The 26,938-nt window shown below is 38.1% G+C and overlaps 1 protein-coding gene across 1 annotated transcript in view; it reads right to left on the bottom strand.

Moving 5' to 3' along the window:
- Usp53 (ubiquitin specific peptidase 53) overlaps positions 1 to 21,133 on the bottom strand; it is a 103,909-nt gene extending 82,776 nt beyond the window's left edge. The window contains exons 1-2 of the mRNA XM_063260711.1: positions 20,884 to 21,133; positions 573 to 1,273 (exon numbers count right to left, since the gene is read on the bottom strand). Coding sequence (XP_063116781.1) covers positions 573 to 716 — 144 coding nt within the window. The 5' untranslated portion in view covers positions 717 to 1,273; positions 20,884 to 21,133. The remainder of the gene's footprint in view (positions 1 to 572; positions 1,274 to 20,883) is intronic.
- Between the last annotated feature and the right edge of the window lie 5,805 nt (positions 21,134 to 26,938).

The following is a 26,938-nucleotide window of genomic DNA, read 5'->3' as shown; positions in this document are numbered from 1 at the left end:
AAGAATTTTAGCAAATATTGAGGCAAATGGATTGAGCTTCAATCTAAAAGAAAGTACTCTAATGATGACTGCAGAGGTAACTTAAAGACCACAGAGACACGTGTAAGGAGTCTGAGCACTGTAATTCAAAAAAACACATATATATTATATATATTATACATATATATATTATTGTGGACTCATTTCAAACTAAGGGGCTTGCTTCTTGCTGTTCTATGTACTGAGAACTACAACAGATTTTTGATTCATGTCATTTGTTTTTTATTTTTCTAGAGGAGAGGGGATTCTTAGTAAATAAAAAGTTTCCATATTTTTACAAACATTCTTACTTTACTAAATATTTAAGTAAAACGGTTTTCATATCACAGTAATATATCATCCTGTCGACAAAAACACCATTTCCGTTTACTATAAAAACTAAATGTCCAGCCAGAATACTTTTTGTTCCCATTACAAGTGGTACTAAAAGTTATTCCAGCTAATAACTGTTCATAATTTAGTAGTTAAAGAAGTATTAAAGTATTTCCTGAAAAGTATTTTTTTAAAAATGTAGTCAGTAATTATGGTCTCACCTGTACAGCACTATTAAGAAAGCAGCTGTTCTGTCCTGGTTCATTTAACAAGCCTTTGGTAGGGGCTAACGATAGCATACTTCCAGGTTGGTAAGCTTTTCCAAGATTGCCACCAGGTTTCCGTAAGAATTTTACCCAGGCCATATTCAAGCAACTTTGTTTGCATTAAAACTAAGAACTGTACACTTATGTTATATTCCTGATAATAAAGTGGATGATGTCTTGAATTCGCCAGTTAAATTCACAATAGTCTGTTTTAAGAAAGTAAGTTTCCAAGTTCATAGCTTTCCTAGTGCAATAAATTTTTGAGAACTTCAACGAATAAAAATGGGGTAAATAAATGTTGAAGGTTTGAAAGCTAAAAAGAAAGTTATAAGAACTTTCTTTTAAAAAACAAGGCCTTCAAGATATTTATGTATTAATTTTACTGGAGAGTTGTACACAATGAGATGAAAAAGAGTTCTTTAAACTGCAAAAAGTAGTACCGATGAACAAATTTTCTTTCATGTAAAATCAGTTGCCTTGATGGGCTAATAATACAAATGGATGATAGAAAAAGATGCAGATTTGGCATCTGGCATGATTCCTTTGGTCATTTGTTTTCTTTATGCTTTTTTTTAATAAAAAATAACACTGTTTCTTTCCCAGGTGAAGTTATCAACGGTGAGTACAGGTCATTTCGGTGTGATCTCAAAGCAGATCTACAAGAAAAGAAAAGACATATTTAAAAATAAACCTTTTCAGGAAAATGTCTATTTTATAATTTGAAAACAAATACTCAATATAGAATGACAACTTATCATAAAAGGATTAGAACTCATAATATTCTGATATCAAAATATAATATTTCATCATTTAGGGTATTTTTTGGATGTTAACATGACATTAATCACTTTCTACCTCCAATTTTAGTGTTCAAAGAAAGGATTTGTAAGGAAAATATTCTACAAAAAAGAAACCTATAATTAAATCAGGTCTCAGGTTGTATTCTATACCTGTCAATCTAAATTGTTTTACTAAACAAATATGCAATGTACATAGTATATACTGTGTTATCTACCTTCTACACAGAATCATATTTTTCCAAGAAATGTAGTAGGTTTTATGTAAATTAACATGCACAGCAACTCTAAAGAAACCTTTGAAACAGAACTTAGTGAATTAAAATAAATCTCCATCTTTTCATCAATGCATGCTGCTGGTTAATGTACTTTAAATGTTAAATTTTATCAACTGAATTTTGTTCCTGGATTCTTTCATTCAACAAACACTTACTGAGCATTTGTGTACTGTACCTACCAAGCACTGGAACTGACATAGTAAGAAAAATCAGACAACAACATATACCATGACACCTCACCACGCTGTAGAGTGTCCTAGAAGGGCTACACGCTAACTGCTAAGAGAAAAACAATGTCAGGAACAGGATCGGAAGTACCAGATGTTCTTCACATTGCAATAAGACAGTCGGGGAAGGCCTTATTGAGAATGTTGCATCCACACCAAGATTTGAAGGAGATAAAGAAACCAAGTGCGGGAAGAAGCTCCTGGTAGACTGAACAGTAACTTCAAATATATTGAAACTGATGCATACTTGGCATCCTGGTAGTAAGAAGCCCAGTGTGGCAAGGGAAACTTAGTAAGGAGCAAGATGAAATGGAAGGACAAGAAAGAGACAAATTACACAGGGTCTTGCAAGTCCTTTGGCTTTAAACTCTTGACTTCAAAGTTACTGAGCACCATTTTCACAGTACAGAAAGAGACACACAATTGCAGAGATCAGATCAATATCACAGATCAAATACTCACAAGATAGCAAATCACTAAAGAACAAAGAAGAAAAGGATCAACATCTAAAAAAGTTAAAGCCCGTTTCTAGGCCCACTTTACCTCTTTACCTTAAAAATGGGGGTAACAACAACAGCTCTCTTAATGATGGTTAAATATTCTGAGAATTATAAAACTTTTGTCAGTTATTTTCTTCTATTCTGATCACCAATTTACAACCACCTCTGAGTGATCTAAATGATTCTGAAATTTCATTTGTATTGTTTTTGCTAAATTTAGTCATGTTGTACAATACTAAGTGAGTGACATTACCAGTAAATCCCTATTTTTAATGGAATCATCCTTTTAAATTGATGTACTTTCAACACTTATTAGGCACCAAGTCTGTAATATAAGTCATTTTAAAGTATTACAAACAATTACTATCATTAAAGAATTTAGTTTGATGAGTGTCACAGACACAAACAGATAGTTGAAACCATAGCTCCCATTCTTGCACAAGATGTCAAAACTAGTACGTGTTCCTGACTGCCTCCTTCAACCCAGTCCTGAGGATTACATAAAGGAAAAGTACTCTGAGAAGAAATGTTGAGAACACTGAAAGTGACTAGCTCCTAAAATGGGAGAGAAACAGCAGTCAAGAGATGGAGGGAGCCCAGTGTTTGCCTGGGAAAGCTTTTCTAGCTGTGAACTCTTTCCACTCCGTACTCTGTTCTGGCCAGAGAATTCCCACCCCACACAATGCAGGCAGACAGAAAAGCACTGCTCTTTCCCCAGTGCCATTGAGAGCTTGTTTCTGCAGGAAAACACAGGAGCACAACCAGTTCTGGAAGTGCTGAAAGACAGGTGATCTACAGGCCCCTTTTGGCTCTGACCTCACCTGCTCTACACAAGGACTGACCTGGAGAAGAGAGGCAGGGCCACAGGAAGGGCCTTTACTTTCAAACAGCATCATCCTGAATCAAGCCCTTATATTCCCACTTCTACTCCCTGAAATCAGATGCCAACAAACAAGTGACAGTCTCATCCTCATTCTCCCAGGTAAATATTCCTAGCTTAGAACTTGGTACCTCTGAGGGAAATATAACCAGGAGTGTATAAGCACTGTGACAGAAAGGAAACAAACTGAACAATCTAGACAACAGAAAGAGAAAGAATAGACACAAATTTAAAATAAACATGAATACCTGCTGTAGTGGTTGATTAATTACATCAATTTGAGAAGTTTACAAACAACTACATCAGCACAGCAATTCTACACCCTGGGGTATAGAGGACCCACCTAGGGCAGCTGTTAGCACTTGTGGTATAAAAGGGAAATGAGAGGGGCTGGGGATTTAGCTCAGCAGCATAAGCGCCTGCCTTGTAAGCAGGCAGTCGAGTTCGATCCCCGGTACCGACAAAAAGTTAAAAAAAAAAGGGGGGGGGGAATGAGGCAGGAAAGACTGTCTCCTTTTCTTCAGAGGAGCTCCAGGCTCAGCCTTCAGCTTGAAGGTCATCTCCTGTCTTCTAGAATGGACTTCAGCTTCTGCCTTGGATCCTTTAGCGCTCTACTGCAGATCCACTGGCTTCTTGATACAAACTCGCACAGGACCTGCAGTGAACTCCAGACCTTGCCTGAAAGCGTCAGTCTTCAATATGCAAACACCCTCTGCACTCTTCATCCGATTCTGTGAATGACCATCATAAGCCAGTCTTATAATTTCTTATATGTTTGTATATCTTGTGTTGTATCTGTTTCTCTATTAAAACACTGATTGATAAATTTTGGTACCAGGAATGGCTCTACTGAAACAGAATTATAATAATGAAGTTATTTAATACTTTTGGGGTTCCCAGAGTCATCTCTCTAATTTGATGAGACCGAAGACACTGCGGTCTTTCCTGCTAACTGTGTAGGGAATATCGATGTTTGGTGTGAACTGTTTAAACTAATACACCATTTAGATCCATTTGATTATCCTAATTCACCACTTGTGAGATGTCAGGAATTCAGTGGCTCCACACATGAACATTCTGAGTATCTTTGGCACAGTAGGGAACATAATCATGCTGGAAGGGTGGTCTTGGCATCGTTAGACAAACTAGTGAAGGAAAACAATGAGCTCAAAACATTCATAGGAAGTCTAAAGATTTCTGGCTAAGAGGACAAGTTAATAAAGGAAAATAAGATAAGAAATTTACAAGTTTTTAAGTGTATCCTGAAAGAAAATCTCTTTTAGTCACAAAGCCAAGACTGTAGAAACACAAACACAGACACGCATAATTTGACTGGCTAAACCACAATGTAAGTTTAATGCTCTTCCTCAAAGGGTATCTGAAGCAAAGATGAGGACACTGATTGGAAAAGAATAGGATGGGGCTGGGGATTTGCTCAGTGGCATAAGCGCCTGCCTTAAGTGTGCGGTCCTGAGTTCAGTCCCTGGTACCAATAAAAATGAAAAAGACAAAAAAAAAAAAAAGAATAGGATCCCATAAACTGGGATGCAGACATGTGGGAGGAGCCTGAGGAAGCTGAGGATTTCACATTTCTAGATGCTAATGAGATTATTTTGCCAGAGGAAGAGATTTTCCCATCACAATGGCACAGGCATCCCCACCTCCAGTCTCTGCAGTGTTGGCCTCTTCTAGAATACCTGGGAAAACTAGCCCTGTGTTGACCAAGTACAACAGTGCTGACACTCCCCTCCATTTTTTCCCAAAGACATATAACTAGACTCAAATCATAGAAGGCTCCTAAAGTTGAGGTCTACAGTGTGGCCAACCCGTAAGGAGGTCCACTATTCTCTCAAAAACTTCTTGAGTTTTCAAACTCTAGTAAAGCAGAGGCCTAATGAGCAAGCATGGGAATGGATTGTATGGGTTTGAGATAGTGGTAGCAAAAACACACAACCAGATGAAGCTGAGTTTGTTGACATGGGCCCATTAAGTAGAGATTTGGAGCTTATGTTGCAGCTCATGGAGTAAAGAAAGGTGTTAATAGTTTATTTGGCTGTTTGGCAGAAGTATGGATCAAAAGATGGTCCACTGTGAATGAGTTAGAGATGCCGGATATTCCATGATTTACTGCTGATGAAGGGATCGAAAGGCTCAGAAAAATGGGAATGCTGGAGTGGATCTGTCATGTTAAAGCTAATCCTCCACACGGGAATGATCCAGAAAATGCAGCCTTCACTAACGCATTGAGAAGCAGAATTGTGGGCTGGGGATTTAGCACAGTGGCATAAGCGCCTGCCTTGCAAGCAGGCAGTCTTGGGTTCAATCCTCGGTACCGATAAAGAAGAAAAAGACAAAAAAGAGAGAAGCAGAATTGTAAGAGGAGCACCAGAATCCCTGGAGAGCCCTGTCAAGGTTCTTCACTGTATGCCAGACATTATGGTGGGGACCACTGTTGCTCAACTGAATTTTAAGGGCAATGGGCTTGATTGGATCCTGGAGTGGCACAGGTCGAGTGGCAACACTTAATCACCAAAGGCAGTGTCCACGCTCTTACCATAATGGGACAACAGAAGCAGACTGATGACCAGAATAATCTGACACATGTAGCCCTGTGGTGCTGGCTGACTGGCCACACTGTTCCCAAAAGTGATACAAGTTTTACTAGATTTATATAATTGAAAAATTATATAAGGCTGTATAAGTTTTACTAGATTTATATAATTGAAAAAATTTAAGGGCTAATGAATGGAAACCTACTTCAAATCATGGTAATAGGGAATCATGGCCTCTCCACCAGTTATTGGATTTCAGCCAGTTTACAACCCCAGCACCCTTAAATGAAGGGGAGGTTGGGTCCTCTTAGGGAAGGACCCTGATGCACCGAACATTTATAGAGTCAATCTTTTCCCCATCCTTCCCCAGAAAGATCTGAGGGCTTTTGCTCAAGTGACTGCACACTGGAGAAAGGAGAATGTCAGACATTCAGTGATGATTGCTCACTGGTTCTGAACTAACACTGATTCCAGGGATCCGAAACATCACTGCGGCCCTCCCTGAGAATAGGGGCCTATGGAGGTCAGGTGATTAAGGGAGCTTTAGCAAAGGGCTGACTCACAGTGGGCCCAGGATGTCCTCAAATTCATCCACAGTCATCTCCCCTGTTCCAGAATGCATGATTGTACTCAGTACTTGGCAGAATCCTCACCTTGGTTCCTAACCTGTAGTGTGAGGACTATTTTGGTTGGAAAGGTCAAATAGAAGCCATTAAATTACCTTTACCTGGAAAAATAGTAAACCAAAAGCACCCGTGCACATCCCTGGAGGGACTAGTGCCACATGCAGAACCTGGAGGATGCAGCGGTGGTAGTTCCCACCACATCCCCATTTAATTCTCCCATCTGGCCTGTGAAAAAGAAGGATGGGTCCTGGAGAATGACAGTAGATTACCATTAAAATCAATCAAGTGGTGACTCACATTTGCAGCTGCGGTAACAGATGTGGTTTCCTTGAGCAGATTAACACGACTCCTGCTACTTGGTATGTAGCTACTGATTTGGCAAATGCCTCTTACTCAGTATCTATCCATAAGGACCATCAGAAACAATTTGCCTTCAGCTGGCAAGGCCAGCAATATACCTTTACTGTCCTACCTCAGTATTATATTAACTCTCTAGCCCTGTGTCACAATCTCATTCATAGGAATCTTGATCTTTTTCTCTCATGAACTATATCACTGGTCCATTACATTGATAATATGCTGACTGGGCCAAGTAAGCAGGAGGCAGCAATCACTACCGATTTGTTAGTAAAGTACTTAAAAGCCAGAGGACATAAAATAAATTGAACAAAAATTTAAGGTCCTCCTACCTCAGTGAAATTTCTGGAGTCCACTAGTGTGGGGCACACAGAGATAGTCCATCTAAGGTAAAAGATAAATTACTACTCTTTCTTTCTCTACAGCCAAAAAAAGAGACACAATGCCTAGTGGGCTTATTTGGATTTTGGAGGCAACACTTTGGACTATAACACTTAGGTGTTATATTCCACTCCCTTTCTAAAGATACCCTTTGCATGCTTTCTCATCCAACTCTTGGGTTACCATTATAAGCCAATCTTGTAATTTCTTACACATTTGCATATCTTGTGTTATATCTGCCTCTCTAGTAAAATACTGTCTCATATACTTGCAATTTGTAATATGACAGATATACTTTGTAATAAATATAGAAATTATTCTATATATAGAAACATAGAATTATATATATAATTTTAATTAATTATATATTATATAACTATATAAATTATATATAAAATATAAAATTCTATATAGAGAAATATAAAATTCTGTATAATATATAACCTTATACATAAAATTCTATATATAAAATTATTCTGTATTATATTTGGGAGAGTTACATGTGTGGGGAAAAAGCTAGTACAGCAGTATTTTAATAGCTCAAAGGTGGAAACAACCCAAATGTCCATTACGTTATGGATGATAGAGATAAATAAAATATAACACAGATGCAGAGGAATATTTACCTACAAAATGAATGAAGTACTGACATGTGCTACAGCATGGATAAGTACTGGAAACACGCTGGTAAGTAAAAGAAGCAAATCACAAGAAACCATGTACTGTATCATCCACCATACAAAATATCTAGAACCAGAAAATCCACAGATAGCACATCAATGGCTATCAAGGACGGGAGAAATAAGCGGGGCCGTAGGGCTGTAAGGGCAGCTAAAGGCCACAGAGTTTCTTTAAGAAGCCATGAAAATGTTCTAAAATTATGATAATAATTTCTGTGAAAATATTGAAAACCACTGCATTGTACAATTTAAAAGGGTGAATCATATGGTAAATTATGTTTCAATTAGGAGATTTTAAAAAAGATAGCAAACCTGAGTTTGCGATTCTTAGAATGGCCTGCTCCTAAGACTGACCTTTGAGAACTTAAAATTTTGGAAGGATTTGACAACCCTAACTGCTAGTATGTCACTGTCCCCATACTATGTAAATAGTATTATTTCTCCTGAACATCTCTTTCCTTCAGGAGGTCTGGAATTTTAGAATGTCTGAATGACCACTCCCCCAGTGGAAATGCTGGGCCCTGAGTCTCTAAGGAGCTTTCAGAGGACAGCGTTTCACACACATCGTAACAATTCATTGCTAGAGGTGTTAGTGTGTCTAAATGTGACTCCACTGGCAGAAGACTGCTGGAAGTTCATTGTAAGACTGCTGATTTTGCTTTAGACCCTGAAGTGCACTGAAGTGCAATGAATCCTAATGAGAATAACTATATGTCGAGTGATGAATCTTCCTGGAGAATGACCACAACCTGGTGAGTGGGAGGGTTCTCCAACACAGAGGCACAGTAGTAAGAGCTACTTTGTTTCCACAAGACTAGCCAAAATTTCAAAGTAATACTGATGGTGGGAATAAAAGGAAAAGTTTATTTCTTCTACTGCTGATTAATGCAAAAAGTAATTATACTATTAAATGCTCTGGCAATCTATCAACTTAGCAACAGCTACTAAAAGTAAAAACATAAACATACTTCAACCCCAGAAATGCAAAGATAAAATTTATTCTCCCAAAATAAAGACAGTATTTTACTGAGATATAATTAGGTAGTAGCAGCAAAAAATGAAGCAAACAAAATGAATGACCACTGGTATGGACACACTTGCATAAAGAAGGTTTGTCCTAAGTTCCTGTAATTGCACGTTGTCTCTGCATCTGTTTTCCACTTAAGCTGAATTTTCTCATATCAAAGCAGGGCTTCCAGTTCCCCGAGGCCTCCTCCTCATTCCTCAGTGAGCTCAATCCTGATACCTATCTTGTACAGATGCTTCCTTGTGACCGCCTCCTTCTTTGAGGCTGATAGCAGATATAACAACTTGCTGGCTCTCCTGATGCTGACCCTAAGCCCTAAGCGGGTTGGGCAGACACCTGTCAGTCACAGCATGACTCCATGGAACTTGTACCAGACTGCTCTCAATTCATGCCTTAGAATGCTCTAAAAAACCCTCTTGGTTAATACCCAGCGCCCCAGTCAAGGCTTAGATCCTCAGGCCCCAGGCTTTCTCTCATGCTTCTCTCACGGGCGGAGTGTGCATGTCTTGGGCGGCACCCTTCCTTCCTGTTAGCACCATGAGCCACGCTGACCTCTTCTCTGTGGGTCTGTAATAAACCGCTCCTGTCATCTGATATGTTCTGTCACCTGATGTGTTCTGGTGACTTGCCACCTCTGTCTCACCTGTCCAACACGCCCAAACTTGACTTCCTTCCCTGTTAGGGGCCTCACAGAGAACAGTCACCATGGCAGGGATAAACTGGACATGGGTCAGGGGAACCACAAGGTTTCTGTCAGGATAAACACATTTCCAGTGGGAGGGGCACCTGGTCACCTGGGCACAAGTCTTGGACAGTGAGGCTGAAGTCATATACCAGCTTAAAAAGTATGTGGTGGAAAGTGCCAAAGTGCCTATGACCTAAATCATCTGGAGGCCTATCATCTGGAGGCCTGTCAGGGCTGCACTAGAGTTTAAACACACGTGCACACACACACACACACACACACACAAAGGGAGAGAAAGAGGGGAGGGGATCAACAAAATTAGAGAAAAACCCAGAAGTGTTTTGTGTACAAAGGTATTATATAGAAACAATATGACCCTGTTTTAATAAAACAATGTATGCTTGAAAACATATGCTTTTATGATGCCCTGAGCAACTACATGTGTATCTGAAATGAGGTTGGAGAAGACAGCTAGAAAATAAAAGGGAAAAGCCTACATACACACACTTGTGTGCACACACACACATACATACACAGACACAAAATCAACTAAGATATGCATGCTAGTCACTTTTATGTAATACATAGTTATATGTATGTGTGTGTGTATATATATATATATATATATATATACACATAACTGTAGAAATAAAACACAGACAGATTTACCAAGAAATATAAACCCAAAGAAACAATGTAGCAATTTTAAACTGAGTTAAATTGATTAAAAGTGAGTATTATGGCATTAAGTATTAAAAGTGAGTATTATGGCATAAAAAAAATATGAAGTTACAATAAAAAGTTAATATACTAAAAAGTATATATGATTTCAGAGCATCCCTAGAACAAATGCAAAAATCAAATACAAAAAGAAACCTCAGCAAACTCAGTATCAAACAGTATCATATAGCATCATCTATAAGATGAACTAAAAGTAAAGAAAAAACTAACACCGGTTAAATAGAAAAACATAAGGGAAGTTATTAAATATACAGAACTTAATGACGAAACAATATATATTAAAGCTTATAGAAACTGCTAAAATACAACATAAAGGCAATTGGAATTTTTCAATGCAAAGGAAAGCCAGAGACTGAATACAAACCAGCCCATTTGAAAGGACTATAAAAATAAGCACGAAAGCAAACCCTTTTTTATGGAAGGGCAGGCTTGCTGCAATAACTTTAACCACAGAGAATGACTAACATAAAATACACAAGGACACTTCAGTCTCACTATCCAAAGTCAAGAAAACAAAGTATAACTGAAAAACAAGCATGTCACAAGTGACAATGCAACAGAGAAAATCAAATGGCTAAGAAATACATATCTCAATCTCAGAAAATTGCAACAGCAGTTTGTACCCATCAAGCCTGCAATAGTTACAGTATTATCGTAAGGCTGTTATGTGGGAAAATGAGAACAGTAATGGTGGAACAGTAAATCAGTCTTTCTGCAGCAGAATCTCCTGATCAGACTGACTGAGTGCTAGTACTCTATATAATTAGGAATATACACAAAAGGTAAAATTCTGTCTGTTGGCAAAGATCTGCTCTCCCAGGCCAATGAGGAAATGATACTCATTTTCTTTGGTTACAAAGAACTGTTTAACCCAATACAGGCTCCTAGTACACTAAGCAAAATGTGAAGCACAGAAAGACTGGAAGGTTCAGTGTCAGAAATATTAGACTACTGTTACACAGAAATATAAATGTTAAATAAAAAGGAAATGATATTAATAATAATAATCTTTTTTATAAATTGATAACACATACTCAACACTAAGTGGTTAGAGTGTTTCGAAGTACAAACATGAACAGCGAATCAGACGGAGCTGTATGAAATATCCACTTGTATGTGCCTATCAGTGGAGGACACACTGAGAAAGAAGGCGAGGCATGGAGACTGAAAATAATGATTCATAACCCGATGATTCTGATTAACTCAACCACACGCTGTTGAGTATAAAGGAAAAAAAAAGACAAAATATGCAAATATGTAAAGTCAGAGCCATGCAATATAACATGCAATATAACAATGTGTGATCATGTGTGGAAGCAGAAAGAGCCTTTTTTCGGAAGAGGTCACATCTTACATAATGAAAAATGAGTGAGGCGCTCACATTTGTGGTAGGAAGGCTGCGATGTTCAGGAAGCAAATGAAAAAACTAAACCACATACTATAAAGTATATGTTGGAAAAGAACAGGGGCCATTATGACTAGTTTTGGAGATCACTCGTGATATTTACCCTTTATTTCAGAGGTGGCGAAAAGTTTTGTTGGTTATAAGCAAGGAAACGACAATGTGAGTTGTGCTTTAAACAGACTGGCAGTGAGGAAGATTATTTGAGGTGGGTAGATCTGCACTTAATCATCAGGAGGCTGGCAAAAGAATGTGGAAGGGAGATGGCACGGTTCTCGAGGAGGGCAAAGGCAGCAGGAACGAGGGATAAAAGTTACACATCTTACTGAAGTCAGAAAAATGATGATGTGGGAAGAAAGTTCCCAGGGGACTTTCCTAGATCCCCCACTGGAAGAAGAATGGTGGCACCAATGCAGACAGTGTACACAGGAGAATTAGCTGGTTTCACAGAAAATAGTTCCATTACAGACACAATGAATCAGTTTCTACAAAACGTCAGTGGGAGAGAAATCTGGTAAACATTTAGATTATCAAGTTAGTTTTGGCAAAGTGAACATAATGGATTTGTATGTGGTGAACATATAAAAACATAGTAAGTCAGCCAAATGTGGAAGGCCAGCATTCTGGGAGCTGGGAGCAGAAGGACTGCAAGTCCAGCTCAGGCTGGGCAACTTAGCAACCTTCTGTCTCCAAATTTAACATTTTTCAAAGGGGAGGGGATGTAGCTCAGTGTAAAATCCCTGGGTTCAATCTCAAGCATCATTTTTTAAAAAAAGAAGTAATAGATGAAGAAAAGAAAACATGCAAGTGAGGTAAGCAGTGAGTTGAAAGAAGAAATCAGAAATACCGGTTTTAAGGTAAAAATTATTATACTGGCACAAAAGAGACAAGAATATTTCTTTAGTCCTTATTTCATAAAATAGCACAATAAATAGATAACAAACACCATAATCATCTATGCTATGCACAAATGCTGCTATAGCTGACAGAAGTCAAGGGCAGAAGTTGTCCAGACCCCCCAGTTTTGATTTCCAGGTAAAATATCTGGTTGACAACAAGGAAAGCAGACCCGAGGATTCGAACACTAAGCGAAAGTCTAGAGGCTCAGCTGTAATTAGCTCCTTCCTCACTGCATTAAACTAACCCTCCTACACACAGGCAATTTCCTTTCTTGACTTTCATGTTTGCTTCTATTTTTGTCCATTTATTAGTCAATAAAACAAAAACTAAACAGTTCAGAAGTCACTAGTACCAATTTAATTTCCAATTCAGTATTTTTATATCTAGGAAGCTTTTCTAAGGTGTAACACACATTTGATAAACTTTATTCCTTTGGTGTACAGGTTAATCAATTTTGACAGTCAATCATTCCTACAACCAAGCACCTCCACCTTGAAAAGCATCCTCCTGCTTCTTTACAGTTGATACCTCTCCCCGTGCGCAGGTAAATTCAACAGTGCATGCACCCCTGGCCCTAGATTACATACGCTACCCCCTGGGCCCTGTAAATATGACAAGATAGCAATATGGTATGCGATATGGCACAGCTGACCTTAAGATTTGGAGATTGAGCCTAATCTAATCATGAGAGCCTTAAGCGAGCAGACTGCTTTCTCTGGCTGGTGGCAGGAAGAAGTTGGAGGTTTTCACTTTTGAAGGATGATGAGAAGGACTTCATGTGCCACTGATGCTCTGAAGATGGCAGGGTCACGTGAGAAGGAAAGAGGAAGGCCTTCAGGACAAGAGAACAGATGCTGCTTGATAAGACCTGGTTCTATAAGGAGATGAATGTGCCCCAAGTACTGGTAAGTACAGAAGTAGATTCTCCCCTTGGGCTTCATGCAGGAAAGAAGTTAGCACATTTGACATTTTGACCTCAGTCTGGTAAGACCCAGAGGAGCTTGTCTGGACTTCTGACCTACTAAACCTGTGCACTAACAAGCAGGTATTATTCTAAACCATGAAATTTGGGGTAATTTGTACACAGTAACAGAATACTAATACATTCAGCTCTCAGCACACATTTATCTGCTTTCTCTCCCATTTCAATTTTTTCCAAACAAATAAAATCATACAGTCTTTTATGCACAGTTGGAGTAATATTTCTGAGTTTCACCAATTTACTGCATAAATCAGTAGCTGTTCCTTTTTAATACTGAAAAATATTCTTTTGGGTAGATATATCAAAATATTCATTTACTAGGAGAAACATTTCAGTTGTTTCCCGTTAGGGGTAATTATGAATAAAACAACTATGAACATTCAAATGAAAACATTCTCTGTTTTCATTCCTCTTAGCTATGAGTAGGATTGCAGGGCTGTACAGTTTTTTGTACAACTGATTTTATAAGAAACTGCAAAGTCCCTTCCAAAGTTTCCCATACTATATAATTCTTAACTCCTACTACTCACATATGAGAGTTACATCTACTCTACCTCTTCACACAATTGATACTGTTAATCTTTGTACCTGAAGATATTCTAGTGAGTATGCAGCAGTATCATATTAATGTACATTTCCATAATAACTATTCTTGTTGAGCAGCTATGCACATGCTTATGTGTCATTCATATATCTTTTAAGAGAAATACATATTCCAATTTTCCATTTGTTATTTCACTGGCTGTATATCTTACTGACCTTTAATAGTTCCCTAATTTTGAGGTAAAGGTTTTAATTTTGATGAAGTCCAAATGGTCAATATGGTATGTTACATGGCACTGTCATTTAAAAAAAAAAATTATGGATTGTGGTTTTTGTGTAAGAAACTTTTATTGTAAAAGTCGTCACTGATATGCTACCACTGTGGGTCTTATTAGCAAAATAAGACCTATGGTCTTATTTTAGATAACTAGATAGCAAGCAGAAGAGATATAGTACGTTAAAATAATACAAAAAATCTTTTATCACAGAAGTATCTTCATTTTTATAAAGCTAAAGGATGATAGTAAGGGAGAGATAGGTTAAAAAAATATATAGATTCTGATATACAAAAGCACTGTTACTCTACAAGTTGAGGAACTGGAAAATACTCCATTAGAAAACTTAAAACCCAGAGTGTAGCATGTGCACTAAGACAAAGGACTCTCAACAAATGATTTATGACACTCTCGTGTGTGTATTTGTGTGTGTGTGTCTGTCTGCTTCTTGGATCTCATGCTATAGGTTGGCCACAAAGAGCTCTGTTCTGATATTGTGAATTATTTTAGGTTGGTGATTATAAAACACAAAGCTGGAGACATTTTTGTACTTCTCGCCAAGTTCTGGTTGTATGGAATAGAACACAGAGCCTTAAAAGTATCCTCAGAAACAGGGCCACTTCTGAGAACTAGGTAGCATGGGAATGACTTGGAGTACACTGTTTAAGCCCACACTTCTATGAGGTTAGAACCTAGACCATCTCACTGATCTACCAGTCAAACAAACAATTTCTTCCAGAGCCATCTGCAAATTTTACAGCTGCTTCTTCCTATGTAATTTTGTATAGATTTCAGTAAGGAGATTTTTCTATACATGCATGTATATAAGCTCATCAGCTTGGAAGTGTTTTATTCTTTAAAGAATAATTAACGTGGGGCTGGGGATTTAGCTCAGCGGCATAAGCACCTGCCTTGCAAGCAGGCGGTCGTGAATTCGATCCCCGGTACCGATAAAAAGAAAAAAAAAATGATTAATGTTAAGCAAATAATAAAAAAGGAGAAGCCAAAAGAAGTTAGATATATGATCTCCAATGAAAATGATTCCAAAGCAGGAATAATCTAACATTTCCCTGCCATTACCAAGCCCACTGTGAACTCTGCTTGGCCCACACATTCTTCCTATCTAAGCTGATGGCAACTTCATCTTTCCAGTTGCTTGGAGCAAACCCGTGGGTGTTACCTTCAACACCTCTTTCCCTCCTATCTGGGTCAGAATCTAACCTCTCCACCCCCAGAGCTACAATCCCTGTTCGGCATCATTACATCTTATCTGAGTTATTAGATTAGCCACCTTGTTTTCTCTTGGCTTTTACCCTTGCCTGGTAGTAGAGCCCAGGAGATCCTCCCAAAATTAAATTATCTCTTTCCTTTGCTCAAAACCTTGCTATGGGCCTTTATTACAACCAGATTAAGAACCAAAGTATATTTAACAAAGGCCTACAAGACTCTTGACTTTACCTACTCAGGCTGCTATAACCAAATATCTTACATAGAGTAATTTATAAATAGAAATGTGTAATTTACAGTTCTGGAGGGCAGAAAATCCAAGAAAAAGGTATCTGGTAAAGACTCAACACACTACTGCAAAGAGAATGCCTCCCCACAGCAACCTGTTGTGGCATTACCTAACAACAAGCTCCCTGTAGCCTCTTTTATAAGGGCACTGTTAGTAGTCACAAGGACTCTGCCTTTGTGACAGAATCACTCCTCAAAGCCCTACCTGGTATTGCTATTGCAGTGGGGATTGGGTAACAATGTTTTATTGTTTGTTTGCTTGCTTCTTGATTTGTTTTCTCTTTAAAATTAAAAAAAAAAAAAGTTTGAATTTTAGGGCATTACAAACCTTCCCAAAATACTGGTCCTACATTGCCTGCCCGCCACCCGGACCTCTCTGACCTCACCTGTATGTGACTTTCCATTCCAGACATACTTCCCCAGACCACTTCCTGGTCACTCCCGCACACACACCATGCAAACTCTGAACATTATAGCCTTTAAAATGGTTATTCCTGTCTCGAATGTATTTACCCTGACACATACATGGCCTTGCCTCCCTCCCTTTACGATTACTCTGGGAAAGAAAGAAAGAAAGAAAGAAAGAAAGAAATGGGCTTCTAAAAATTCTTAAAATTGCAAACTACCATAACCTCCATCTCACATTTCTAATTTCCTTTACCTGCCCTACTTCTTCTTTTCTCCTTTGGCACTCTTGACACTCTAACACATAACTGACTTACTATGTTTCTTGTTTATTGTCTCTCTTCAGTCCTCATAGAATGTAAAGCAAATCCCCACAGAATACAACACAAAGTAATCATGAAATGTTTATTGAAGGTAGCTTAGAAAAAAAAAATAATTTCAAACTCTGAAAACAGTGATCCTAACAAAGATGACCTAAAGCCCCGCAGAACAGGACACTTTTCCACTTCCGCTAGGCCAGTGTCTATACCACAGTGAGAAGGCAGTAAGTAGTGTTTATCATGCCCATGAAGCAACATATACAGGAGGAAAATGTGTGACTCCAACAACCTATCCTCCTACATGACAATGGCCATCAGAAAGGAACCGGGTTCACTATTCGGGATGGGAGTTTAGAAGAAGCTAAAGCACAAAGTAAAGCACAAAACAAATGCAGGCCAATTACAACACTATTTTTGATGTAGAACATAACAACTTTACATATAATTTTATAATATAATTTTAACAATATAAACAAAAATATGAAAAAGTAAAAGTTATATTACATCTCATTTTGCTATCTTTCTCTATTTCCTTAAAGAGTAACCTGACTACAGTTTTAATCCAAATAAATGAGATCAGATAAATTTTACAATGAAGTGTCACTTTCTTAATTTTAAAACTTAGTAGATGAGAAGCAATTTTGTTTACAAAGCCATCTTACGTGTACAAAAACATGAAAAAATTTTATTTATAAAATGAATGTTTAGGATATCTTCACTTTTTCAGAGAGTTCAGTATAGTACTGTATTTATTATTTTAAACATTCATTGTTTTACAAAATTTTTGAACTAGGGAAGAGGAAGAGATGTTGGGTTAAAATGTATCAGACAGATACATCAGAAACACAAAGCTGAATAGTAATGTAAACAAAGAAATTCTATATAGAAAAATGTAACCAATATAACCTTTCAGAAAAAATAGCTATGATCTTCCTTAATGATATTTCAATTAATACAATAACATAATGATACATCTAGCCATATAAAATGAGGGTACCCAAAATGCTCCTTGATATTGCTCATGCCTCTGATCTTTGAGAATACTCTTTCTCTGGTCTGTTGCCCCTTGTCTATCCATCCAGTACTATCTCATGGTTCTTACCATGACAATGGTAATCCACATATCATTCTCAGATTCCCTGAAGTATTCTGTCTTTACAGCAACACTGCATTTACAAGATAAACACAGTACTGTGTAATTCTCTACCGATGGAACACACAAAAATACAGTGATAACACAAGGATGAAGTAAGTACTGTCCTCCACTAGATCAAGATTAAGGTATGGCATGAGTAATTCAAAGAGGAATGAGGAGAAAAGGGAAACAGAATCTTGCAAAAGGCAAGTAAATTACAAAAAAAAAAAAAAAAAAAAAAAAAAGACCTTCACCTTTGTAAACTCAGTGTTATTGGGGACAGGTGAGAAGAGCCAGCCTAGAAGCTTAGAAGAGGGAGAATTATTTCTTATGATTACTTGACCATGGTCTTATTAAAAGTTTGAATCAGTATTGCCTAGCACACAACAGCAGGTCAGTAAACATATACTACACAAATCTGCTAGTTTAGAAAAGCACAAAATGCAAGCGAAAAATTTCTGGAACAGTATTTCTTCAAATGTCTTCTTTTGCAGGTCACTATATGTAAAATAGAAGATTAATATAATTATCCTCTGGCAAGCATGAGGTCGTGAGTTCAATCCTCAGTACCAAAAAGAAGAATGCAGAGTATTTATGAAATACCACAATACCTCATATAACTAATTTTTAAAATTAAAATAATTAAAAGTGAAATAAGATTTGTTACATTTTTATTTTATGCTCAATTACAAATATGAATAGATGAAACGATTTTTCTGAAGCCCTGTTTAAACAAAAATTCTTTAACCAGATAAAATGACTTGAAGTGTTTTGCTTTGTTTTTCTCATGTGTAGACACTTTTGGTGGCCTAATAAAGCCTCTTCTTAATTATGTTTCTAAATGTATAGTCAAATGAAGAAAAATCATAATATCACACAGAATATCAATTATATTAAAAGTGAATTGTCACCAAAGATCATATTTCTAATATAGACCTTCACTTTAAGAACTGGTATGAGACTATAAACTAACTTGGGAAAGCACAGTACAAATATTTTTGCCTAAATATTCAAAAGAATTGTAACTTGCCAAGATTAGAATATTAACAAAGTTATTTAATATTTAACCTTCAAGGACTTTGTGGCAGAGAAAGCTGCATTTATTTCTTGTTCCTATTTTGTGCATACGTTTAAAGCAAAATTTTCTTAATTTCATTATTACACAACTAATAATACAATGCTATATTTGTATCACCACCAATTCCTACCTAGCTTTTCAAAGATTAGACAAATTAGTATAGTTCCTTAAAATAAAGGCTCCTGAAAAAGAGCTTCATATCTAGCACTGTTCAAAATAAGCTAACTTTCTGTACATTGTCTTTAGGATCTACAATTAAGAAACTCCTTATAGTTAAAGCTGTCAAATAACACGATCTGCTAAGTATTTTAGTAACAAAATATCTTTGCAGGAAGAGTCTAATCCACCAGTTCACAGAGCTCAATATATTTCTGGAAAATTTTAGGATAATATTTCCTCTAGCATAGAAAGTAAACTCCAAAAACCTCCAGAAAAGAAAGCCACTATCATTTTGACCACTTATGGCGTATACCACCTCAAAATAAACATTTTCATGTTTTAATTTTGTCTTAATAAAACAAAACTGTAACACATATGGTATTAAAATTGTATTTCTTGACACTACACAGTGTAACAAACACTGCACCTAAACAACATAAAAGATCTTGAATCCTACTACATACTTGACAGGTGGAAAAAGTGTAGCACACCGATAAAACAGCTATTTTTTTAAAAAAGTAACTTTTGCATTTTTTACAGAAAATAATATTAATGAATTGATCACTGTGTCATGGTCCGTGTGTTTTATACAAACTACAATTTTACAAATACTTAAAAATTCATAGGAAAGGGAAAGGCCTGTTCTCAATCTCTTACTTTTTTACACTTTAGGAAGAAAAAAATACACAACTACCCGTTGCTGTCATTTTAAAGCAACTTTAAATAAATCACTTTCATAGTTTGTAACCAGCAATCATAAACCTAGACAAATCGTCCAAAGGAGCTCACTGTAAAACCCTCTAAAATATAAAACAAACACCTTGTGTTTCAGACTGTAATTCCTTTCTACAGTGCATCTATTTGGAATTCTTGTGATAACTTGTGATGCATTACTTTTAAGAATTAAGTTTTGTTCACTTCGCTCTTTTAAAATTTCTGTTTAGCAGGATGAAGGGTCTTTTGCCTCTAGACCATTATGGAAGACAGAAAAAAAAAAAAAAAAAGCAAACGTGTGCCAATTTAATCCAAAATTCATTTGTATCAGAATTTTATAGAGAATGAGATCTTAGTCACAAAGAACTTTCCAAATATACAGTTAAATCTACCCCCTAAAATAACTCTTGGTAAGAAAACAGATGAAAACTTCGCTGCCTAACAGATAAAGCCCTGCGGTGCATTTTGCAAGTCTTAATCAGACTGCATTGATAAAGAAAACCTTGTAGCGGGATAACAAAACCTCAGCACAGCTCAGATTGCAGGCTCTGAGAAACCCTCCCAGTCGCACCTGTACAAGCACTTCCTGTTCCCCAACGCGTCTAAAGGAGTTAGCAAAAGCTCCTTAAGCCCGGGTTTAGCAGCTAAATATTAACTTCATGCCTCTACTATCACGGGAAAACGACCAATTCTCAAATTCTCACGAAGCTAGTCCACTCTCCACTTCAAGACGACAAAAAACCATCCTGGAACCTGTCAGGAGCTCGTGCCCCGGAGAGGCTGTGCGGCTGGAAAAGTGGCGGCAGGCGCCCGGGAAGCCCGACCTGCAAGCCTGGTGCCCGGGGAGGGGGCAGTCGGACCGCAGGTTCTGCCCCTTACCGCCCTCAACCCGGCGCAACTACCGCGCCCCCGGGCACTGCGCCCTCCGCCGGGCGCCCCGTCCCGGCAGAGGCAGCGCCGCAGGGCCAGACCGCGGGCTCCCATCGGGCGCCGGAGTGTAGAGACTCCCGGAGGGGAGCCGAGGACTATGAGGAGAGCGCCCCGGTCGGGCCCGGGAGGGTCGCAGGTCCTCGGATCTCCATTCTGATCCTAGTTTCGGGGACCTACCGTGAACTCTCCTCCCCCTGCGCCAGGAGCGTGCGATCCAGGTAGGGAAATGCGGGCCTTCCACTCCCAGAGAGCTGCCTCGCGCTGGCCCAGCTCCGCCTCACGCCTACACCGGACTGACACACAACACCGCCACCGCCGAGGCTCACCGGGAACTGGAGCAGAGGCGGCGGGTCTCCGCGCCCAGAGCCGACCTCGCGCGCCGAGCATGCGCACACACCCAGCTCTCAGGGGCCAGTGGGGGCACTGACACCTGTGATCAACAGGTCCGGGAGCCCCGCCTCCGGGTCCCGCCCTCTGTCTGGCCCCGCCCCACTCTCTTCAAGCTAGCCCCGCCCCCGCGCGCGAATTCCCGGCTTTCCCGACTTGCAGACATCTATTCCCGCGGGGGTTCGGTGAGACGTGAGATCCCGCGAGAGCAGGAGCTTGAATCCCATTCTGCGTGAAGCCGGAGCGCAGAACTGGGCGGCGTAGCTTTAGGATGTCTGGCACTCTTGGTGGTTTGTTCGTGCTTCCTAAGCTCGGGAACTCGGATCCACCAAGCAGTAAATTTAGGTTAGGTGTTAGCACTTGAGGAAAACCGGACAGAGGTATGGCCAGGCCCCGTGCCGTCGCGCAGCTCCCGTGAGCTTTGCAGATGGCGTTCGTGGCTCCCTGCGGCTGGAATGCGTGGTCTGCGGCGGGTGTCCCAGCCCAGTAACAGGAGGACAGCTTTAAGCACATTGACCTGATTAACAGTTAATTATCAGAAAAATGTGGCTGCCTGTTTTGTCTGTGCTGTCGAACACGTTATAAATTATAAGCGGCGGCTGAGACTTGCACTGTTTTGTTTTAAAAATAATTTGAAGAAAAATTTCTTAGGAATAGTGATAAAAGATAAACTTGTCCTCGTCATCGTTAGCAGTATCTTTCAAAATTAAAGTGTGAGAGCTTATTCCAAAACTGGCGTAGATACAAGGTACTAATCACAAAAATGGATTTAGATAAGTTCATAGGATGCGCTAAAATTTATCTGAAGAAATAGGATGAAAAACTTTGCAGGTTGAATGGAAGCAAATTCAGATACTGTAAGTGTTTGCCCTGCATCTGTGAGGATTTATTGAGTATTTACTACATTTCCTATGTTGAATTAGGCACCAAAGGGAATGAAATGAAACTACAGTTCCTGTCTGTAAGATAAAAGAAATTTTTGGAAGGGAGAGGGGAAAAAACTCTACTGTTTTTTAAACAGCAAGAACATCTTTAACTCTTTTGTTCTTTCCTTGTTTCCCAGCTACGTCTCTGGTACACTTTGTTTTGTGTATGTGTGTGTGTCCTCTATTGCCCAGCACTCCTTTTATTAACATAATTCATTACATCTTCTTGAGCAGCCACTTTCTCATTAAAGACTTAGCCCATCAAGTATCCTGTGTCCAGGGATTCCCCGTTACATATCATCAGATCAGACCCTTTAAAGCAATAGCATCTTTGTTCAGATTCCATATGGATACATTAAATATAACCCAAAATTTATTCCTAATGCCATTTCTCTCCCCACCCCATCTGCAACCTAGGCCGCTTCCATTTCCGATTTTAAATAGTACGCCCCAGGTGGCCTAGAGTCAGAGAACTCCAAAAGTGCCTCTTACTTTCCCTTCCTCCCCTCTATTCTAATACCAGGTTTTACTGACTTATTTCACTGCATGTTTCCCAGGCTGCCCCTCTGTTCAATCTCTACTCTTACTGTTTCAGTCCTTCAGGTCATTATCTGTTCTGACTCATCTTCCTTGGACCGTTGCAGTGTCTACATGTCCTCCAGTTATTTCCTATTTCAGTGGAGCCTCCATTCTATTTAATAATTTTTCTAATGTGAAAATCTGGTCATGAACAACTTTTTCAGAAATTCTCTGACACCTGCAGTGCCTTTCATGATTTAACTGGAGATGATTAACCCCATCACCCCATTATTTCCTACTTCACACCAGCCGTTCTAAACTCACTCTTCTATGGTATTATTAGTTACACCCGAGATCTTTCACGCCTCAGTTGAGTATTTATCTCCTCTATGGATCATTTTGTAACTTCCTGAGACAGCTTAAACCTTCCTTCAGCTTTTTGGAACTTACTTCTATTATAAAAGTTACTTCGTAGTGTAATAATTTCAGTGTAACTGGCAGGGGACCTGCCATTTCACCCATGAGGAATAAAATAAATTGTGGATAACAAAGGCTTTCACAATGTCCTTTCCTCATTTAGGGATTACAGCAAAACACCCTTTTTGTAACCTGCTCAAAATTTTGATTAAATCTTAACTGTATACTTTTTAAATTATAATTTCAAAGTTTCTAGTATATCTGAGTATACCTAAGTACTGATCTTTAAATAATAACATTAGGTCCCAGTTAAAGGATCAAGAAGGCGGCATCTGAAGCAAATAGATTTAAAAGGGGTGAGGGGTTTCCTCATACTGGCAAAGAGATCCTGAAAGGGAGTGGGCTTGAAATACCAACGAATACCCCAAACCAAACATCAGTAGCATATGTATATTCTTAGTGTTATCTTGGATTGTTTTCAGCTGACTTTGGGAAATGTATATCCTGTGTTTACCCTAACACAGATGACTGGTAGGAGCAGCAACATACTGTTCTGAGGAGCTATGATCCAGTACTTTCCTGAGTTAATCAGCAGCCAAAGGTGTGGCAAATCATGACTGAACTGGGTGGGGCAGACTAAAATAAGAATACAGAGAAATAATACCCAAAAGACTGACTCAGGATTAGATACTAAACAAAGTCCTTTTCTCCTGAATGCATTATTGAGGAGGATTGAACAGGCCAATTCCTTACTAAACTAGAGAGAGCAGTAACCATAGTACTTTTTATTATACTTCTAGGGCATGGCCCAGTGCCTGGCAGCAGTGCTTAAAAAATACAGATTTAGTGAACGGAATAAAAAGTTTGGCAGTTTTACTGATTTCTTTTTATATAAAACATCTGTTTGTATCTTATTGGATTTTATTATGTACAATAGTATAAGCAAAAACCTTTTAAAGACAAGGAGATTATACAGAAACCATTGTTCATTTTCTGTTAGTCGATTCTAAATACTCTGTAATGCTGTCATTCTCTTAAATGGTTTTACATTGTTTTGATATACTTAATGCTACAGTATACGAAGTTGTACTCAAGGATTTCAAAGAAAGAGACAATATGGTAACTACTTTTAGGTTAGGATTATCTGGTGGTGAAACACTATTCTGCTTAAATGGTTATGTTTTGATCTGCGCTGTTTCGTTGTTATGCCCTCTTTTATCTCAATCTCCACTCCATTATTTACTTTTTTATCTTTATCCTTTTAATTAAAGGAAAAAAAATAGCAGGATATATTATAATAACCCACTTTGACTTTCCATTACCTTGATTTAAAGCCCTGTATTACTCTCACCATCTGGTTTTTAACCGGTGTTCCCCTATTCTGTTTTGCTGGATAGTATCAGGTTCGAAAGTTTAGGCATCAGCTGTGAAGATAATGAGATTCATTATAACGCCCATTCTCATTGACTTTTATCTACTTTTGAAGACCTACAATGTCTCCAATGTTTTGGGTTTGTCGGTTTTATTCTTTACTGTTTTGTTCAATTGTATTATAACTAACGATATAGGCAATTCTATTAGAGATAGCGGGAGGCATTATGGTAACCATTGTTGATCACCTTGTATTATGTTTTTACATTATCTATTATGTCCACCCTTTTGACTTGACCGATTCTGTTCTATTATGTCACATTTGGTTTTACTCTCTTCCAAAAAAAGTAATAAGAACCGTGGGAGCAATGAAACCCAAAATGTGTAATAGTCATGGTACAAAAGAGAGGAAAAGAAAGTGCTCCAAACTATATAACTGCATGTATATTTAAGTGTATAAGATAGAAAATGATATCACAGAGTTTTATTGGATCAATGAACAGAACTGTTTGCAGTATCATTGATGGAATGTCCACTTTACAAGCTTTAATTTTGTGACTTGAACAATTATTTCTAAGATGACAATATGTAATCCATTAAGTAGTGATTTCCTACTGTTCATTTTTTTCTGTAAATCTGTATAACTTGTACCCTTTCCCTGCTTTTTTTTTTTCTTTTCTCCTTAAATAAAATTTTTAAAAAAAATCTGTTTGGGCCAAAATTGTTGGTGAGGGCTCTGTGGAAGATCACATTTGAGCTTCAGCTTCAGAGATTCATAGCGGATGTGTTTGAAGGCACAGAGAAGGAAATGTGACTCTTAAGTGAGAAAAGTCCTCGAGACACTAATGGGCAATGCAGTGCTGAAATGGGAAGCCTTTGGGTATTGTTGAACGGCATGATTAGTTTAAAATAATATATCAAGGATCATAGAGGAAATGATAGCGATGCAAGAAGAGAAATCAGCCTGTGACTCAGCGATGAGCTACCAGAAAAATCTAGTCAGGATCAACCACTTCCTTCTTGAGGAAATCCTCAATTATTGCAACATCCTCCTTACACTGGCTGCTTCTCCTTCCCTGCCTGCTCCTTCTCAATCTGCTTTTCTTCTCTCCTTTTCAATCCTACACGATGATGTGTCTTGGTGCATGATGCTGAGATTTCATTCACCCTCAAAGAGAATTTTGGATGTAGTGTCTTGCTAAATTTCTCAAGCTCATCTCAAATATATCCCCTTGCCTAGCTTTTGGAGTAGATGAGATTATAGATGTGCACCATCATACCTGCCTGAAAATACATTAAAATGTATACACATCTTACCACAATTTATGTTGTTCAGTGACTTACCATTTATACAGAATAAAATCCAAAACTTTTGCCAGGGCCTACAGATATTTAAGTGATTTGGTTTTACTAACTCAAAAGATCCTCCTGCTATTCCATACTTTGGTTATTTCCCATGTTTAGAAGAGTAGTTCTACAGAATATTAAAAGCTGTTAGAGATAAGAAACAGACAAACTATAAAGGAAGGCCCATCAGAATAACGGCAGACTTCTCGACACAAAACATCAAGAAGAGGCTGGAGTGAAATATTCCAAGCCCTGAAAGAAAATAACCTCCATCCCAGATTGATAAACCCTGCTAAACTGTCTCTAGAAATTAATGGAGAAAAAAGATGCTTCCAAGACAAAGAGGAACTTGGGAAATTCACAACCACCAATCCAACTCTACAGAGAATACTGCAGGGCATTCTAGAGAGAGAGAAAAGTACTAGGATTCCAGGAACAGTGACAGAGAGGCCTCAAAGAATGGAGCAGAAAACAGAATGAAGAAGGCAAGCAGACAACTGATGGCAGAAAAAAGAGCATAACAGAAATGAGGCAGAAAAGACTTTATTAAAACTGATAGGATTGATAGTATCAAGTCTGAGTATAGGCAACTACCCTGAAGATGACAAGACTCTACGATACACATTATGGTTTGATAACTGCCAGTTTTTGAAGTTCTATACTATATACAAAGTTTTGTTTTTATTAATACAGTTATGTACTGATTTATACAATTATACTATGATGATATAGCCAATTCTATTGGAGATAAAAAGAGACAACACAGGAGCCATGGTAGAACTCTTTGTACAACAGTCTTAAATGTTTTTTTCATTTCATGTGTTTATAGGAAAGTTTTATTTTGTTTTGCTTTTTTTGTTTCTCCCTCTAATATAGAAAGGATAGAAATACATGTTAAGACTCATGCATGTGTAGAATCTATAAACAGTTTATGAGAACTGATGACACATGATGAAATGAGCAAATACTTTGAAGAAAAGAGATACTAAAATACCCACTGCTGATCCTGGAGTGTCATAATGTGAAACCCAGTAGTAGTATTATTTTTGTTCAGAGTGATATTAGCCTGCTCGAGTTTATTCAATCTCAACATAATTGAAGATATGGATAACTACATGTATGTTTAAGTGTATAGAGTTGATAACAATATTTCAAAATTTTCACTGGATAGTTGAATAGAACTGGTTATAATCTCACTGTTTGAATCCCCACTTTATATGCTCCACTTTAATATCTTGATTAACTATTTGTAAGAAGACAATCTG

The sequence above is a fragment of the Cavia porcellus genome, unplaced genomic scaffold, assembly GCF_034190915.1.
Source record: "Cavia porcellus strain 051 isolate PalLab524CR breed Dunkin Hartley unplaced genomic scaffold, mCavPor4.1 scaffold_14, whole genome shotgun sequence".
Taxonomy (NCBI): domain Eukaryota; kingdom Metazoa; phylum Chordata; class Mammalia; order Rodentia; family Caviidae; genus Cavia; species Cavia porcellus.
Note: the sequence above shows the minus strand (reverse complement) of the source record. Positions and strands in the feature narration are given on the sequence as shown.